Source organism: Microtus pennsylvanicus, chromosome 11, assembly GCF_037038515.1.
Source record: "Microtus pennsylvanicus isolate mMicPen1 chromosome 11, mMicPen1.hap1, whole genome shotgun sequence".
NCBI classification, from domain to species: domain Eukaryota; kingdom Metazoa; phylum Chordata; class Mammalia; order Rodentia; family Cricetidae; genus Microtus; species Microtus pennsylvanicus.
Window position 1 is genome coordinate 52,316,481 of NC_134589.1, and position 19,105 is coordinate 52,335,585.

At 49.6% G+C, this 19,105-nt stretch overlaps 1 protein-coding gene across 1 annotated transcript in view; it reads left to right on the forward strand.

Moving 5' to 3' along the window:
• Dnah2 (dynein axonemal heavy chain 2) overlaps nt 1–19,105 on the forward strand; it is a 129,700-nt gene that overhangs the window by 66,409 nt on the left and 44,186 nt on the right. Inside the window, exons 27-44 of the mRNA XM_075992044.1 lie at nt 165–321; nt 436–518; nt 625–805; nt 1,130–1,268; nt 4,552–4,769; nt 5,214–5,315; nt 6,636–6,761; nt 7,034–7,144; nt 7,433–7,621; nt 8,003–8,106; nt 8,202–8,391; nt 8,816–8,996; nt 10,042–10,169; nt 10,508–10,660; nt 10,881–11,006; nt 17,265–17,483; nt 17,637–17,754; nt 17,978–18,114. Coding sequence (XP_075848159.1) covers nt 165–321; nt 436–518; nt 625–805; nt 1,130–1,268; nt 4,552–4,769; nt 5,214–5,315; nt 6,636–6,761; nt 7,034–7,144; nt 7,433–7,621; nt 8,003–8,106; nt 8,202–8,391; nt 8,816–8,996; nt 10,042–10,169; nt 10,508–10,660; nt 10,881–11,006; nt 17,265–17,483; nt 17,637–17,754; nt 17,978–18,114 — 2,662 coding nt within the window. The remainder of the gene's footprint in view (nt 1–164; nt 322–435; nt 519–624; nt 806–1,129; nt 1,269–4,551; nt 4,770–5,213; nt 5,316–6,635; nt 6,762–7,033; nt 7,145–7,432; nt 7,622–8,002; nt 8,107–8,201; nt 8,392–8,815; nt 8,997–10,041; nt 10,170–10,507; nt 10,661–10,880; nt 11,007–17,264; nt 17,484–17,636; nt 17,755–17,977; nt 18,115–19,105) is intronic.

Consider the following 19,105-nt stretch of genomic DNA (forward strand, 5'->3'; position numbering starts at 1 on the left):
CGATTTTTTTTTTTAAAGCAATGCTGGGTGTGGAATGCTGAGCCTCACACACGCTAAGCAAGAGCTTGATTGGGTCACACTGACAACCCAGGGATTGATTGACACTTGCTAGTAGTAGGCCCTGGAGCTGGCCTCCAGGTCAGACTTCTTGTTCTGGGCTGCAGGCACTGGGACCAGGTCAAAGAGGAAGTCCAGCGGGAGTTTGATCAGGAGTCGGAAAGCTTCACCTTGGAACAGATCGTGCAGCTCGGAATGGACCAGCACGTGGAGAAAATCGCGGAGATCTCTGCTTCTGCCACCAAAGAGCTGGCCATAGAAGTGGTATGATAGCATCCTACTACTCAGCCTCCTGTGTACAAACTTCCAGCCGCTGCCGCATTTAAGGCCCCCCCACAGGCTCCTCTCCCCTTTGTGGACTCCAAATTCTCTTCACAGGGCTTACAAAACATTGCCAGAACCTGGGATGTGACGCAGCTAGACATAGTACCCTACAAGGACAAGGGCCATCACCGGCTCAGGTAGAGAGGGCTCCAGACGAGGTTGGCACATGTGGCCTGAGCTGCGGAGAGAGGCTAAGGGATTGGCAAGGGGTATGGACAATGATTTCCAGCCTTTGCACCCCAGGGGCACAGAAGAAGTGTTCCAGGCCCTGGAAGACAACCAGGTGGCTCTGTCAACCATGAAGGCCTCTCGATTTGTGAAGGCCTTTGAGAAGGATGTGGACCACTGGGAACGCTGCCTCTCCCTCATTCTGGAGGTTATCGAGATGGTGCTCACGGTGCAGCGACAGTGGATGTACCTGGAGGTCAGCAGCCACACTGCCTGGGCTGTCCCTGCCCCTGCTGGAGCCTGGAAATTGGCCTGCAGTCAGTGTCCTCTTCCCACCTCCCGGGACCCCGCCTTCTGACTCTCGTCTCTGTACCTTACATCCCACCCAGGCAAGCCTGTGTTCTTCCAGATTTATGTTTTCCTCTTGGGCTCTGTCCTGAATTCCCAATCCCAGCTTGGCTTCTTGCCCTGGTTTCTAATGGTCTGACTCTTGTAGTTGGTTGTCATCTGTGGTCTGGGAGCAGAGTGTGGAGGGAGGGCATGTGCGAAATGGCCTCTCCCCCGGCTCTACGCCCCTCAGAATATCTTCATTGGAGAGGACATCCGAAAGCAGCTGCCCAATGAGTCAGCCATGTTTGACCAGGTCAACAACAACTGGAAAGCCATCATGGACCGGATGAGCAAAGACAATAACGCTCTCCGGAGCACCCACTACCCAGGTGAGGGCTCCCCAGGCAATTGTCCCGACAGCCCTCACTGCTCCTATGCATTTGTGAGGTTGTGGCCACATGCTTTGTCACTACAATGTTCCGTCACCACTATCATCAGTAGCCTGTTTAATCCCATTGCAGCTGTGTGTAGTGACACTACCACCGCTTAGCAACATTTGCTAATGTTAATCGAATACTATTGCTTATTATTCTTATTTGTACAGTAGATCAAGTTAAACTGATACTAGGTGGATTATCATCCAGTGCTTTAGAGCATGGGCTACCCAGTCAGGCCTTGCTGGTCCTGCGCACTGCAGTCCCCATCCTGTCATGGGAGTATTTGGAAGGACTGCAACAGAGCAGTGACTCCCATAGTCCAGTAGGGGGCGCTGGCTCAACAGCGCTGATCTTAGCAGCCCTACTGACAAATGCTGTTCTTGGGCTGAGTCCCAGCCACTGCTGCCCTGAAGTGATCTGGGTAATGGACTGACTCACAAAGTCACCAAAACAGGGATCCTGTTGTTAAACACGTGACGGCGAGTCTTTCTGTGACCTCCAGAGGTCACCTGAGGTCACCCAAAGACTCCAGTAGCCTGCAGTCACTACACTTGCTGGAAGGCACTGTTTCACACTTTTGGTCAGGACAGAGCCTGGGAAGAACCTGGGGAAAGTCCCAAAGGCTGAGAATGCAGACGGAAAGCTAAGACTTCTGGGAATCTACAGCTGTTAACACATCTTGTTTAAACTCTCAGATTGGCCTTTGTGGTAGACCTCTTTTTTTTTTCTTTTCTTTTGAAGATAATCAAAGGGGTGTGTTTACTTCAAGACCACAATCTTGGGTTTGGACTCTACATTCTGTGACTGTATGAGTGTGTGGGTTTGTGTAGCACTGTGTGTTTTGTGTACACACGTGTGTGTGTGTGTGTGTGCCAGAGGGTGGGGAGTCCAGCAATTGACTTTGGGTGTCTTCCTCTATCACTTTACCGTATTTCTTTATTTTATCTTTTTATTCTTGATAGTGAAATTTAATTAGTACTTTTTCCCCTCTAAACCCTCTTACCTACGCTCCCTGTTCTCCCTCAAATTCATGGCCTCTTTTCTCACTAATGGTTATTGCATATGTGTGTGTTTACATATATGTTCCTAATTAGAACCTGTTCCGTCCATATAATGTTTTCAGGGCTGACCATCTGGCTCTGGACAACCAATTGCTGTGCTTATCCCCAGGGAGGGCCACCTTTCCTGCTCCCAGCTTTCCTCAGCTGCCTGTAGTTCCTTGTGTAGGGCTGAAGCCTCAAGAGCTTTTCCCCATCTAATTTTTGATATGTTTATCAGTGTCAATCTTTTTTCAGATCACATTTGGGCAGTCATTGTTGTTGGTTTTTCTTTTACTCTAGCCCCACATTGGAATGCTAAAATGTTATTGTTTGTGTTTTACTCTTTTGGCTCTTTGAGGGGCCTGCCTCCCACCCAAATAAACCACAAGGAGGCTTATTCTTACTTAGGAATGCCCGGCCTTACCTTGGCTTGTTTCTAAACAGCTTTTCTTTTTTTTTTTTTTTTTTGGTTTTTCGAGACAGGGTTTCTCTGTGGCTTTGGAGCCTGTCCTGGAACTAGCTCTGTAGACCAGGCTGGTCTCGAACTCACAGAGATCCGCCTGCCTCTGCCTCCCGAGTGCTGGGATTAAAGGCGTGCGCCACCATCGCCCGGCTAAACAGCTTTTCTTAACTTAAATTCTCCCACCTACCTTTTGCCTCTGGGCTTTTCTTACTTCTGTGTATCTTACTTTCTTTCTCAGTCTGACTGCTGGGTGTCTGGGTGACTGGCCCTCACATCCTCTCCTCTTCTTGTTCTCTCTCAGTCTGACGGCTGGGTGTCTGGGTGACCGGCCCTCACATCCTCTCCTCTTCTTGTTCTCTCTTGCTCCTCCTCCCTCCTTCCAGATTTCTCTATTTACTTTCTCTGTCTGCCTTTCCTTTCTCCTGTCATTCAGTTTTTTATTAGACCATCAGCTGTTTCAGACAGGCAAAGAACCCCAGCTTCACAGAGTTAAATAAATGCAACATAAAAGAATGCAACACATCTTTGCATCATTAAACAAATGCTCCGGAGCAAAACAAATGTAGCACACCTTAAAATAGTATTCCACAGGTCATGTTGGTGAGACTTTCCGGGGTAACTGGAGACACAGTCTCACAGCAAACTCCCTGGTCCTTTGGCTCCTACAGTCTTCCCGCCCCCTCTTCTGCAGTGCTGCCCAAGTCTTAGGTGGAGAGTTTGTGGAGGTGTCCACTGGGACTGGGCTCCACGACTCTGCATTCTGACAGCTTGTGTTTCCCATAGTGGTCTCCATCTGTTACCAAGGGAAGTTTCCTTGATGAGGGATGAGAGCCTATGGACAAATGTTTATAGATTGTTGTTAGGGATTATGGTGGTTTAGTAAATTAATGGTTGTAGATTCTCCTCCAGTAACCACAACTTCATTGGTAATGAGTGGTAGTTAGCTAAGCCATACTGCCAGCCTTGGTGGCCCTTTGGCTGAGTGGGTCTTAAGTCTAATTAGGGAGCTGTTGGTTACCGCCAGGTGTGCATGCCGCTACCGCACCCTTAGGGTTATCATGCCAGGATGGTCATTGATGTGTTCCATAGACATCATACTGGAGAGGACTGTTGGCTACCCCCTCCTTTGGAAGCTTGCACGGTGCCTTCGGGTACCATGAAAGCTAGTCCTCAGGGGTTATGCAGGTCAGCATCAGCTCAGGGGTCTCTGTGCCCTGTTTCTGAAGTACATGGTGTTTTCAGCAACTTACTGTCCACCTCTGGGGGTAACCAAGGGCGACAGCGGTGGCCTTTGGTCTCCGCGTGGCGCGCCCTCCGTGTTGTGTCGTGGTTGCTGCCATCCTGTGTCTGTGGTGTCTTTAGCGACTCAGCTTGCTGGATTGAGTAAACGGCAGAATCATTCATAATTTCCAGACACTCTTGAGTTGAGCGGTGACGCTCCAAGCTCTTAGGTATAATAGGACTATTGTGCTAAAGACTGGTGAGAAATGGGGCTAACTCATATGATACCCCATGAATACCGTACAAGCTCTCCACGGGTAGCCATGTCTGATGAATACAAGAGAGAGTGGGATAATATGCACGAGGATTGGAGCGATTTCTCTGTTTCTGAAAGCCCTTCCAGCAGTCTGTACCGCAGACTCAAGGGCTTTAAACAGAGCTGGGGACTGCATGTCTACTCAGGGCGGCAGTGGCAAGGCCATCGCAAGTCGCCCATTTCCCTTCTCCCCAGACCTCTTGGAGACACTGATAGGGATGAACACCATCCTGGAGGACATTCAGAAGTCTCTGGACATGTACTTAGAGACCAAGCGACATACATTCCCTCGCTTCTACTTCCTGTCCAACGATGACCTGCTGGAGATTCTGGGCCAGTCCCGTAACCCGGAGGCTGTGCAGCCGCACCTCAAAAAATGCTTCGACAACATCAAACTGCTGAGAATCCAAAAGGTCAAAAGAGGTGGCCATGATGGGATGAGGGCCGGGAAGGAGTGGTGATGTCAAGGTATTGGAGGCTTTGGCGGGGACCACACTCTCCTCGCAGGAGAGTGGCATTATGTAATAATTGTCAATCTTCACATAGAACTTTCCAGAACTGGTATGTTGAGAGGCGGGAAGAGAAGAAATTGCCTTTGAAGGGCACAGATGCTTCTAAAACTGTGGTTTTGAACCTGTGGGTCTTGACCCCTTTGGGAGTTGACTATCAGATTTTTACATTACAATTCATAACAGTAGCAAAATTACAGTTATGAAGTAGCAACAGAAGTAAGTGTATGGTTGGGGGTCACCACAACATGAAGAACTGTATTAAAAGATTGCAGCATTAGAAAGGTTGAGGACCACTGCTCTAGGCCAGAATGAGGCCAGGGCATGGATGACTTGTCTCTTCCACAGGTTGGGGGCTCCAGCAGCAAATGGGAAGCAGTGGGAATGTTTTCAGGTGATGGCGAATACATCGATTTCCTCCACCCAGTACTTCTAGAAGGACCCGTGGAGGTGCGTGCTGGCGAAGGTCTTGGGAGCAAACAGTTTTCCTTTTCTTTCTTTTTCTTTTTCTTTTCTTTTCTTTCCTTTCCTTTTTCAAGACAGGGTTTCTAGGTGTATCTTTAATTGTCCTGGAATTGTCTTTCTATTAGAAAGTTTGATTGGCACACGCCTTTAATCCCAACTGGGGAGGCAGAGGCAGGTGGGTCTCTGAGTTTGAGGCCAGCCTGGTCTACAGAGCAAGTTCCAGTATAGCCAGGACTACGTAGAGATCACTGTCTTGAAAAATCAAAGAACAAAAGTTTGCTTGGCTCTGTGAGAAGAGACCATTTCCATGAAGGGAGATGAGCTTGCTTTGTAGCTGCCATCTCCTCACACATGCGTGTTCTTGACATTTCCTCACACATGCGTGTTCGTAGCTGCCATCTCCTCACGCATGCGTGTTCTTGACATTTCCTCACACATGCGTGTTCGTAGCTGCCATCTCCTCACGCATGCGTGTTCTTGACATTTCCTCACACATGCGTGTTCGTAGCTGCCATCTCCTCACGCATGCGTGTTCTTGACATTTCCTCACACATGCGTGTTCTTGACATTTCCTCACACATGCGTGTTCATAGCTGCCATTTCCTCACACATGCGTGTTCTTGACATTTTCTCACACATGCGTGTTCATAGCTGCCATTTCCTCACACATGCGTGTTCTTGACATTTCCTCACACATGCGTGTTCTTGACATTTCCTCACACATGCGTGTTCATAGCTGCCATTTCCTCACACATGCGTGTTCTTGACATTTCCTCACACATGCGTGTTCTTGACATTTCCTCACACATGCGTGTTCGTAGCTGCCATTCCTCACATATGCGTGTTCGTAGCTGCCATCTCCTCACACATGCGTGTTCTTGACATTTCCTCACACATGCGTGTTCGTAGCTGCCATCTCCTCACGCATGCGTGTTCTTGACATTTCCTCACATATGCGTGTTCGTAGCTGCCATTCCTCACATATGCGTGTTCGTAGCTGTCATTTCCTCACACATGCGTGTTCTTGACATTTCCTCACACATGCGTGTTCGTAGCTGTCATTTCCTCACACATGCGTGTTCTTGACATTTGTCCCCCTCCTTAAACTTAAGTGTCCATCCGATGCTCCAACCCTCTGCTTCCTACCTCCGTATCCTTTAGAGACCCACACCAGCTTCGGCCTAACTACATTTTTCCCTCCTGTGTCCTCAGCCCTCTGCAGTCTTATTTCCCCTGTGTCTTCTCATTGGGAATCTCTGCCAATGGCCATTAGCCTGAGCCCTTGTGTTATTTCATTCTTCCTAGTCCTGGCTTGGTGATGTGGAACGGGCCATGAGGATGACCCTGCGGGATTTGCTTCGGAACTGCCGATTGGCCCTCAAGAAGTCCCTCAACAAGAGGGACAAATGGGTGAAGGAGTGGGCCGGCCAGGTGAGCGGGGGCCGCACAAATGGAGCTAATGGAGCAGTGTGTGGAAAGACAGACTCCAGGGCATCACAAACAGGGACTTCCTGTTCCTCCTTCCGGGCTTGGCTCTCACACCCTATATAATGGAATCAGGACTCCTGACCGAAGGCACATATGCCAACCTTCAGGGTAGACTAAACTATAGTCACTGGGTTCTAGAAGAGGCTGAAACCCAAGAAGGGGCTGTGTGGGTGGCTAAAGGCAAGGCCTGGGAACCAACTTCTGTACCCCCTCAGATGGTGATTGCCGCTAGTCAGATCCAGTGGACTGCTGACGTCACCAAGTGCCTGATGACAGCTAAGGAGCGGTCAGACAAGAAAATTCTCAAGGTCATGAAGAAGAAGCAGGTGGGGAGCCCTTCAAGGATGGGGCCCACCTGGAGTTGGAATTGGTGTGTAGGGGTGACTAGAATCAGAACTGGAGAGAGCTGGTTCGAACAAGCCAGAACAAGGGAGCCAGGAACTGCCCAGAGTTGCGGTGGTGTGGAGCAGAGCCCGGCTCTCCTGTGTAGATGCTGGATAGAGGGATTGTAGGGCTTTGGTGTGGGCCTGGAGGTGACATTCGGTTGGGACATGATATTGTTCAGCATTGGCTTCATTGCTCCATCTGTTCTTGACTCTTGCCTCGTTCTACAGGTGTCAATACTAAATAAGTACTCAGAAGCCATCAGGGGGAACTTAACCAAGATCATGAGGCTTAAAATTGTGGCTCTGGTGACGATAGAAATTCATGCTCGCGATGTGCTGGAGAAACTGTACAAGAGCGGCCTCATGGACGTCAATGCTTTTGACTGGCTCAGTCAGCTTCGCTTCTACTGGGAGAAGGTGTCAGATGGTCAACTTGCTCCTCTCTTATTCCCAAACTGGCCCAAAACGCTTTTCATTCGTGGACATGTGCTGTCTTCTCTCACCGCTCCTTCCTGGCAGCTTTTAACTCTGTCACCCCCAGTTCAGGAGTGGCAAATAGTGGCTCCAGGCAATACTCCCTGTAGGTGCCGCCCCACAGTGACTCAGAGCCCATGGTTTGGAGTAGAAAAAGACATGCAGTATAGAACCCATTTTCTGTCTTGGCCCTAAACCATACTCTAAAGCAGGACCCCTAATCTCCCTGCAGCCCTCCAACCCCTCTGAACCCTAATGGTCACCATTTCTATCTCTACTCTTCCCCTAAACCCATGTCTGTCTCGTTCTGTCCTGATTTCCCAGGACGTTGATGACTGTATAATCCGCCAGACCAACACACAGTTCCAGTATGGTTATGAGTACTTGGGGAACTCTGGCCGGCTGGTCATCACTCCCCTGACAGACAGGTCGGCTGTGGGGATGAACTGGTGTTTGGGGGAGGAGCTGCAGAGACGACAGAATCTTCTGGGAGTCTGACCTGAGTCATGTCTTAAATTCTCAGATGTTACATGACATTGACCACGGCACTGCATCTTCACCGAGGGGGTTCCCCCAAAGGCCCAGCAGGCACTGGAAAGACAGAAACGGTCAAAGACTTGGGTAAAGCCCTGGGTATATATGTCATCGTGGTCAACTGCTCCGAAGGCCTGGACTATAAGTCCATGGGCAGGATGTACTCAGGACTGGCCCAGGTCAGTGCCCTGCCTCCACGTCCTAAAGGTCCTTTACACATCTTTTAGTACCTAAAAATCAAATCTGGTTTATACCTTGTAAGACAGCCTTGCCTCGGGTAATTCCTATAAGCGCAGCGAAGAAGTTTCACGGTGCACGTTTGCAAACTAAGGTCACACAAGGGTCACATGGAGTTGTGCAGAATCGTGCACTCAGGGCGCAGGAGTTCCACCTATAGGTGGTTCTAGCCACACCCTGAGCAGTTGTCTAATGGAGGGCTCTAGCCAGAAGCTATGACACTGTTACTCTGGTCCCCCTACACCCTACATTTCAGAGGCCACCTTTCCTACGAAAGCAGTCTCAGGAAGAGTGCGTTAACCCATGCTCTACTGCCTCAGGACGCCTCTCTTGCTTCAGCAGCTCTGCCTCTCTCTCCCTCCACAGACTGGAGCCTGGGGCTGCTTTGATGAATTTAACCGCATCAATATCGAGGTGCTGTCTGTGGTGGCCCAGCAGATCCTGTCCATCCTATCAGCGTTGACTGCCAACCTCACCCGCTTCCATTTTGAGGGCTTTGAAATAAACCTGGTGTGGTCTTGTGGGATCTTCATCACCATGAATCCTGGTAGGTGGCAGGAACTAAATGACGTGGAGGTGGGGGGAAGGGGAGAATTGGGTGTCTGAGATAAGTATTGTGTCCTTTCCTTCTCCCTCTCTGTGCCAAAGTGCTTGGCTGTGAAATACTTGACTAAAGACTCCTGCATTGGTCAGCTTTCCATTGCTCTGACAAAATCCCCAAGGAGACTTAGCTTTAAACCAAAAGGTCAGTTTGGGGTCCACGGTCTCAGCCCATGGACTGTCATTTCTGAGCCTTTGGTGAAGGTGAGGCAGGGCATCATGAAGGAGGTGTGTGGTAGAACAGAACTGTTCATTTCACCGTGACCAGGGAGGAGAGAGGGAGGGAGAAAGGGAGAGTCACTGACTCATGGGTGCACACCAATAATTTTCTTCTCTCATGTAGACCACACCTTTGAAAGTTTCCATTGATAGCCATAACTCTGTGAAGAGCAGCCCTTGATAAGGCCAGGACCCTGTGGCCTGTCTAGTCTCCAGACGGCTGTACCTCTGAATTGGCTGTGTTGGGAACGAAGCCTCTAGGGGACATTTCAGATCCAAATTACAGCCACAGTGGGAAGAGAAAGTACCTCCTCTCCTGTTCTCCCTTAAGGGCTGATAACCTGATAACCTCTGTGTGTCTGGTAGAACCCTCATCTTCCCTGTGGGCTAGCTCCTTGCTCTACCTTCTATCCCTCTGGAAAGTGGAAGACTCCCTAATGTGTAGGGATTTCCATCTCATCGTGGCCTACGAGGGTCAGGAAGGGTCAGGAAAGCTCAGATCAGAGCCACAGCTGTGAGCGCTACAGGGCCTGTAGAACACAGCACCTCTGTGGCTGCAGTTGGAAACAGGGCCATGTGGAAAGTAAGGAGCACCTGTGAGGAAAGAAGATGGGAGGAGAGGGAGCCAAGGTAGAGATGAGGAAAGAATTCCTGCTTGGAGCTGGAGCCAGGGAGAACGTGAGGAATACGGTAAAAGCTGGGCAGAGTGGGACGTTTGGGAGACCAAGTGAGGACAGGGAAATGTGGTTCGAAACAAAGGATTTTGTCCCCAGGCTATGCTGGCCGCACGGAGCTTCCAGAAAACCTAAAGTCCATGTTCCGCCCAATCGCCATGGTGGTGCCCGATTCTACACTCATTGCGGAAATCATTCTCTTTGGGGAGGGCTTTGGCAACTGCAAGGTATTCTAATAATTTATTCCTTCCAATTATTTTATTTCCCTTGCATAATTATTCCCTGGACAGAGGAGCCCCAAAAGGACTCGCAATCCATTTATCCTAACAAGATCTTAGAGTACTGTCAGAAGGCGGTGGAGTCAGAGGAGTCCAGAGGGGCAGGGGTCTCCCTTCCATGATGCCACTGACCAATCATAGCACAATCCACAGATCTCCTAGCATTGTCCAGAGCACCTTCTGGATGCTTCAGGTCCCTGTCCTAGATTCTTGTGGCTGTAACAGTCTCCCGATGAAAAGGGGGACTTGTGGGAGATGAAGCGTTGTCTTCCGTGCACGGTTCCCAGATCCTGGCCAAGAAGGTGTACACCCTGTACTCACTGGCCGTGCAGCAGCTCTCGCGACAGGACCACTACGACTTCGGCCTGCGCGCCCTCACCTCCCTCCTACGCTATGCCGGCAAGAAACGCCGCCTGCAGCCGGATCTGTCTGATGAAGAGGTTGGCCTGACACGTGGCCCTTGGACCTGGTCCCCATCCTCACTAGTCTGAAGGTGTCTTCATGACAGTTTTTAGACTTTCTTTTCCTTCTCCAGAAAGAGTTATTCCACCAGCACCCGCCCGCCCCACCTGACCCGCCCCCCTGTGTTGTCCCTGTTGTGTTCCCGAGGACCAGCTCTGGCCTAGCCACTGTTGTTAGGTCTCACCCTTCCCCACGCAGGTTCTGCTGCTCTCCATGAGGGACATGAATATCGCCAAGCTGACGTCAGTGGATGTCCCGTTGTTCAATGCCATTGTGCAGGACCTTTTCCCCAACATTGAACTGCCAGTCATAGACTACGGCAAGGTATTTGCTTTTGTGCGTGTGTATGGGGGGGAGGGTCAGAGGACAACTTACAGGAGTCAGTTCCCCTTTCCTCCAGGTGGGTTCTGGGGATCAGACTCGGATAATCAGGCTTGGCTGGCTGCAGGTGTCTTTACTCACTGAGCAAATGGCCTTCTTGCTGGCACAGTATTTATTCTTTTTTTGTTTTTGTTTTTTGAGACAGTTTTCTCTGTGTAACTTTGATGCCTGCCTGTTCTGGAAGTCACTCTGTAGTCCAGACTGGTCTCAAACTTACAGAGATCTGCCTGCCTCTGCCTTCTGAGAGCTGGGATTAAAGGCATGCATCACCACCACCTGTCTTATTTATTCTTTAATAAGTTCCCTGACCTCATGCATAACTGTGCATCTGGGAACAGGAAGTGCGATGCCCTGAACTTCTGTCGCCCACTAGGTGACAGTTGGCTCCTCCTTGAGCCCACACTTACAACTTCCTCTCTGACTCTGTCCTACAGGCTTCCCAGCTCACCTTACTTGCTTTATCTATCTATCTATCTATCTATCTATCTATCTATCTATCTATCTATCTATCTATCTATCTATCTAGCCCTGGCTGGCTGACCTGGAACTCCCTATACAGATCAGGCTGGCCTCATATTCTCAGAGATTGGCCTGCCTCTGCCTCCCTGTGAGTCACCACTTCAGGCTCAAGTTACTTCTTTCTACTCAACAAATCCTTGAAGTGACTGAAACCTCAGCTATCTTGACGCTATCCATCAGCATTCCCCCAGTTCTCCTGTCCTCATGGTGGGAACCTGGAGGAGAGCCCCCGTCCCCAGAACTGTGTGGTAGGTGAGAGCAGAGGAACGGAGGAGGTGCAGAAGCTGCAAGAGCTCTCCTCTCTGCGCTCTCTTAGTCCACACGCAGGGAGCTATCTCTTCACTGCAGCTGCTAAAATGTTAAAACAACAACAGCAACATCCTTTGTAGTGCATCGCTAAAACGGCAAGAATTCCAGGGGCCTTGGCGCAGAGACTTTGAGAGGCAAGCAGGCTCCAGTACTGGTATTTTCCGTGAGAATTTTGTCAATCTAAGGCGCCAGAGATAGATAGGAAGGAAAGCAGCCCAAGTCTGGAGGTGGAACGGAAAGCCCCAAGCTATGGAAGCCTCGCTCCACAGGGCCACACCCTCAGTCAACAGGAACGCAGAGAGAAACGTGCTTGTCTGAGCCTTGGTGATGGGAGAGGTTTCTTCAGCTCAGCCTCACACTGTTTATGGTTGTCATTTTATCCTACTGTGTAATTTAAAATCCCAAGCTTAGCCTCCTGCATGGTCTGCAGGTTGTCAGTGCCCCCAGGTGACTGGCAGAAGCAAAGGGAAATGACTTCAGGAGGAACGGAGCCTGGCTCAGGTCCAGAAGAGGAATAACAAAGCAAATGAGCACTAGAGCCCAGAGGGCAAGGCAAGCCTGGCGCAGGGCTGGAAGCTGGAAAAGGAAGGGCCAGCAGAGTGGAAGCCACTCCTGTAATCTTCAGATATGGAACGCTAAGAGAAACTTTGCAGATGGCTGTCTTTAATGTTTTCTCAAGGAGCTAAGAGCAGAGCTGTGAGCCAGGAACGAGAGTCGGTAGCGAACTGCATGGGAAGGCGTGAGGAGAATAAGTAGAAACATCCAGGCGTGCACGAGAGTCGGTAGCGAACTGCATGGGAAGGCGCGAGGAGAATAAGTAGAAACATCCAGGCGTGCTCGTGCTTGTCTGCCATCTCAACACGGTCTGGAGCTGGTGGCAGGAAGACACTCCGCAGTTCTTAAAAAATGTGGAATTTAAGGGCTAGAGAGACGGCTCTTGCTGTCCTAGCAGAGGACCCAGCTTCAGTTCCCAGCGCCCACGAGGCGGTGAACAACTGTTCCAGCGGATCCTATTACCTCTTCCAATCTCCTGCATGTATATATGGTGTAAATAAACTCATGCAGACACATCATACATGTCAAAACAATAAATACATCTTTATTTAAAACCAACCCTCAGTGGAGAGACAGAAGACTTCCAGCTAAGGAAAGTCAGTTGTACCGCGTGGCAGTTGTGCTAAAGACTGACTTCTAAGGTGAGCGCATCTCATCCAGAGGGCAAAGGAAGAAGGGGGGAGCTAGCCCACAGGAGGCTTTAGCCCCGCCCCGAGAGGCCTGGAAGTGGGGCAGCAGGGCAGCAATTTCAGTTTGACATTTGTGGCATCTAGGCAAGGGTGGGCAGGATAGCGCAGTAGAGTAAGGAGGGCGTTTGAGGCAAACGTCTCAATAGTTAGATCTCAGCCAGATGTGGAGGTACACACCTGTAGTCCCAGCATCAGAAGGTAGACGCAGGAGGATCCCCGCAAGTTTGCGATTAGCCTGGTCTACTTTGGAAGTTTCAAGCCAGCCAGAGTTCTGTAACAAGACTCTCAGAGGGGGGAAAAAGCAGTTGTAAGCAGTAGTATCTCTAAGATCTGACGTCTTAAAGACCCGCTGACTCTACCTCCCCTACTGGGGAAGATAAAAGAGCCTGTGTCAGGCCCGGGAGCACTGGGTGTGAGTAGGAGTGAGCCGCTTTGACTGCGGGGACGTTTGCAGACTGGAGGCTCAGACCTCCTGCTTTCTGTCATCGTCTCTCTCAGCGTAAACAACAGGAGAGTGGAAGGATTCTCTCTGGGGAATTCTTCTGACTCAAGAGGAATGACTGAAACCTGAAAGAAGGCCCCAGAGAGACTTGCAGGGCTGCTCTGCTCACGGTCTAGGAGCCCCACAACAGCAGAGCTTCCATTTTCTACAGTCTTAGTGAGAACTCAGGAGTAGAGGGACAATCAGAAATGCAAGGCCAACCTTGGCTATATAAGGAATCTGAGGACAGCCTGGGCTTTACAATAATCATCACACACACACACACACACACACACACACACACACACACACACCAAAATCTGTGGGGTGGGATGGGGTGAGGGGGGAAATGGGTGCGTCCTTATCTGGCTGGCAGCCCTATCTCCTTAGGACTTGGTTACCTGGAGGGCCAGAGTTCTCCCACAAAAGGAATGAGCCAATTGGAGAAAATAGATAGCCAAGGGCAGAAAGTATAACAAACACAAACAAGCCATTACCGGCTGTCCCAGCTGGGGAGCAGTGGCCACACCTGTAGAGGCTGAGAGGGGTGTCTATGGATTCATATCAGCCTGGGGCTACCAAGACCCTACCCAGACCGAAACAAATGAACGACTATCAGGATTATCAGAAAATGAAATTCTAATGAAATGCCATTTAGAAAGGACTGTGGCGGAGACAACGTCAGACAAAGGGGGGAAGAGATAGGATTCAAAGGAAAATCTAGGCAAGATAATATTCCAATAATTTCAAAGGTAGAAACAACCAGATGGTGGCAGCACACACCTTTAATCCCAGCACTCAGGAGGCAGAGACAGGCTCTGTGAGATCGAGGCCAGCCTGGTCTACAAAGTGAGTTCCAGGACAGGCTCCACAGCTACTGAGAAACCCAATCTTGAAAAAAAAAAGAAAGAAAGAAAGAAAGAGAAGAAAAGAAAAAAAGAGAAGAAAAGAAAAAAAGCAGGTGAGCAAAAGCCACAGTAATTGTTAGAGTCCTTGGGGAAAAGCAAACAGTCTAGAAGAAAAGTCCACATCCTAATACTTGGTAGTGTTTACCGGACACACACCTGAGACTGAAGGACAAAGACCGAGAATCCAAGAGAAGATCGGCCGGCTAACCACTCACCATGACAGCATAGCTTTTAAGGCAAAAAGCTTTCCTGGAAATAGAGGAACATTTGATTCACCAGGAAGATAAAACAGATCTAATTTGGATGTACTTAATAATAGACTCAAAAGAACTAAAGCTAAATCAGCTGAATGGTAAGGAGACACAGACAATCACATGACAATCTACCTCTCAGGTAGCAGGTCAGGCTGACCACAAGTCGCTGTCACGGGCGATTTCAGCAGCACGACGGGCGCCTTTGAATTGATTCGTATCTAAAGAGATCTCGCTCACGAATCAAAGAACAGCCATTTCTCTCTAGCACACGCAGGACATATAGAAACCCTAGCCATGTAATCCGCGAATCCGCCATAGCGCATGTGCAGGCGCCAGAGGACAGCCTTGTGGACTGGGTTCTCTCCTTCCCCGTAGCAAATGCCTTTAGCCTCTATATCATTTTGCCATCCCTAAAGCAAACAGACCTTTGGAAAGAAACAATATTAAAAAGTAGAGGAGACAGCCTGGAGATATGGCTCAGCAGTTAAGAGCACTGGCTGCTTGTCCAGAGGACCCAGGTTCAATTCCCAGCACCCACATGGCAACTCACACCTGTCTGTAACTTCACAGTTCCAGGGTTTCTGATACTGTCACACAGATATACATGCAGGCAAAATGCCAATGGACATAAAATAAAAATAAGTTTAAAAAAAAAAGTAGAAGAGAAGCCAGGCGGTGGCGGTGCGTACCTTTAATGCCAACATTCAGGAGACAGAGACAGACAGATATCTCTGTGAATTCAAGGTCTGCCTGGTTTACATCTACAGAGTGAGTTCCAGGACAGCCAGAGCTGTTACACGGAGAAACCTTGTCTTGAAAAAACAAAATCAGAAACAAATAAACAAAAAGTAAAGGAGAACATTGCATAATGATAAAATGACCAATGTGTATAAAAATGTAAGAAATGTATGCTCATACCTGTAATCTCAGTACTCGGGAAACTGAGGCCAGAGGGTCACTGTGACTCTGAGGTCAGCTTGGGCTACATGATGAACTCTAGGCTAGCTTGGGCTATAGAGTAAGACTGTCTGAGCCAGGCGGTGGTGGCGCACGCCTTTAATCCCAGCACTTGGGAGGCAGAGACAGGCGGATCTCTGTGAGTTTGAGACCAGCCTGGTCTACAAGAGCTAGTTCCAGGACAGGCTCCAAAACCACAGAGAAACCCTGTCTCGAAAAACCAAAAACCAAACCAAACCAAAACAAAACAAAAGAAAAAACCCAAAAGACTGTCTGAAAAACAAAACAGATAAAGCAACCAGAAAGAATCCTGGGCATAGATTCTATGTTGCTTCTTTCTGGTGAGCTCAGTTACATGAACGTTAGCATTGGAAAATCTAGTTAAGGAGATACACACACTTCTGTGTCTCTCAACTTTCTATGGTCTAGAAGTACTTTATGTGATTCTTTTTAAAATTAATTTATTGTTATGCATGGGGATATTTTGTGTGTATACCTGTGTACCCATGCATGCTGGTCACAAAGACCGGAAGAAAATGTAGAATCCCCAGAACTGGAGTTATAGATGGTTGTGAGCCGCCGTGTGGGTGCTGGGAACTAAGTCCAGGTCCTCCGGAAGAGCAGTCAGTGCTGAGCCATCTCTCCAGCCCAGGACAGTGAGGTCTTCCAGCATGGTAAAATTACTTCGTTCCCAACTGTATCTCTAGTATTTAGCACGGTGTCATAGAGGTTCAATAAATATTTGTTGAATAATGCTAAAAACTGTGTAGAGCTCCACTAGACATTGTAATATGAGGAGACTGATGAATTCTTGAGGAAAAGACTACTCAAAATTACAAAGCTGAAAACTAAGAAACCAGGCTGACGACTTTAGAGCCCAATGTCTTTTGCTCTCCTGTGAGTGTGTGCGTGCGTACATGTGTGTATGTGTGTAGTGTGTGTTCATGGGTACACACACAGTGGTCATAAAAGGACACAGGCTGGCCTGATCTGTCACTCTTTGCCTTATTCCTTGGAGACAGGGTCTCTCATTGCCCCTAGTACATGACTAGTCACCAGCAAGGCCCAATGATCAAGCCCCAAAGTCTCCATTCTGCCATAGCATTGGAGCTGCAGGTCCATGTACAGCCATGTGCAGACTTCTGTGTGGGTGCTGTGGGTCTAGATTCGGGGCCCCATGGTTGAGTAACAGATGCTTGTACCCATCAAGCTGTCTCCCCAGCTCTAATGTAGCCAGCCTTCCTGCCTGCCTTTTTCCTTCCTTCCTTCCTTCCCTCCCCCCCCCCCTTTTCCTTCCTCCCCCCCTCCCTCCTGCCTTCCTTCATCCCTTGGTAGTTAGGATCAAACCCAGGGCCTTGCATATTCTAGACAAGCACCCTGCCACTCAGTATCTCACCTCTGCCACCAGCCAGTGCTCAGTGAATTAACGATGGGGTTTGAGTGCAAAGACCTTAGTGCTATTTGTCCCCAGTCGCTGAAGGGTGTTTGCAAGTCCCTGGGACGACTCAGACGTTTTCTGCTTTTCTCAGCTGCGGGACACCATTGAGCAGGAGATCCGAGAAATGGGCCTGCAGGTCACACAATTTACCCTCACCAAGGTTTTGCAGTTGTATGAAACCAAGAACTCCCGCCACTCCACCATGATTGTGGGTGGCACTGGCAGCAGCAAGACCACCTCCTGGAAAATCCTGCAGGCCTCCCTGACGTCCCTGTGCCGTGCTGGAGATCCCAACTTCAACATCGTTAGAGTACGCAGTGGGCACTGACGTGGCTGGCAGGTGCTGGGAGGGGCCGGCCGGATCCCTAGCAGGAGCCTAAGAGATAGGATCGGCATAAGGGGCAGGGGCAGTGGGAGTTTGGGCTGCCAGAACCTCAGAAGTCCCTTCTGGTGTCGTTTTCAGGAGTTCCCTTTGAACCCTAAGGCACTGTCCTTAGGGGAACTGTATGGAGAGTATGACCTCAGCACCAATGAGTGGACAGATGGCATCTTGTCGAGTGTCATGCGGGCCGCATGCGCAGGTACCCAGTGGGTTGGGTGGGCGAGAGTAGAGAGGTCAGCAGCTCCCGAGAGAGTGGGGACCCTGGACACAGGGAGCACCAGCAAAGGTGAAAGATGCCTAGGAAAAGCCTGAAAACACGGAAGGACAAGGGAGGAGAGGGGGAGAGAGAGGAAGGAAAGGGGAAGAGGGGGAGAGGGGGAGAGGGAAGTCTCTCGGTTCCCTCATCCACTGCCTGCGTTAAGATGAGAAGCCAGATGAGAAATGGATCCTTTTTGATGGCCCTGTGGACACACTGTGGATCGAGAGCATGAACTCTGTCATGGACGACAATAAAGTGCTGACCCTCATCAATGGAGAGCGCATCTCCATGCCTGAGCAGGTGCTGACGGCTGCTGGGGAGCTTTGTGTCTAGAAATCACTGTATAGACTCAGGCTGTCCTCGGCTTCATCTCCACTGGCCTGTGAGGTGTGGCCTTCATATTCTATACCAAGGTTATGATCTCCTGGGACGCCACACCCACCTTTCCCCTTTAATTTCTCCTCGCTCCATCCCTCTCTCTCCTTCCCCTCCCCTTCTCTTTCTTTCATTTTAGATGGCATTTCACATAACCTAGGCTAGCCTTGAATTTGCTAGGTAGCTAAGGATAACCTTGACTCCTGAGTCTCCTACCTCTGCCTCTACCTCCCAAATGCCATGTTATAGGCATCTGCCACCCACTCTTTTCTTCCATGCAAGCCAGAGAGTGATTTTTTTTTCTGATAATTTTGAATAAGCTCTAATTTCTTGTAGAAAGTGTCTGAGTCACTGTCCTACTGCTGAGACGAGACACCAGGAACCAGACAACTAGTATAAGAAAAACCATAACTGGGGATTCGCTTTCAGTTTCAGAGGTTCAGTCCGTCTTCATCACGGTACAGTATGCTGGCATGCAGGCGGACGCTATAGCTGGAGCTGAGAACGCTGCATCTTGCTCCAAAGGCAGAGGGGCAGAGGGACGGAGTCTGGGGTGGGCTTCTGCAACCTCAAGCCCACTCCTCCCAGTGGTGCACTTCCTTCAGTGAGGCTATGCCTACTTCAACAAGGCCATTCTTCCTAACATAGAGCCACTCTCTACGTGAACACTCAAATACATGAACGTGTGTGTGGTCCATTCTTCATTCAAACAGAAAGCAGCTTTTTATAAACTTCAGGTCGTGCAGGGGCGGTGGGTGGCGCACGCCTTTAATCCCTGCGCTCAGGTAGAGGCTGGAGGATCTCTGTGAGTTCAAGGTCAGCCTGGTCTACTAGAGCTAGTTCCAGGACAGGCTCCAAAGCTACAGACAACCCCCCCCCCCTTCTCTCTCTCTCTCTCTCTCTCTCTCTCTCTCTC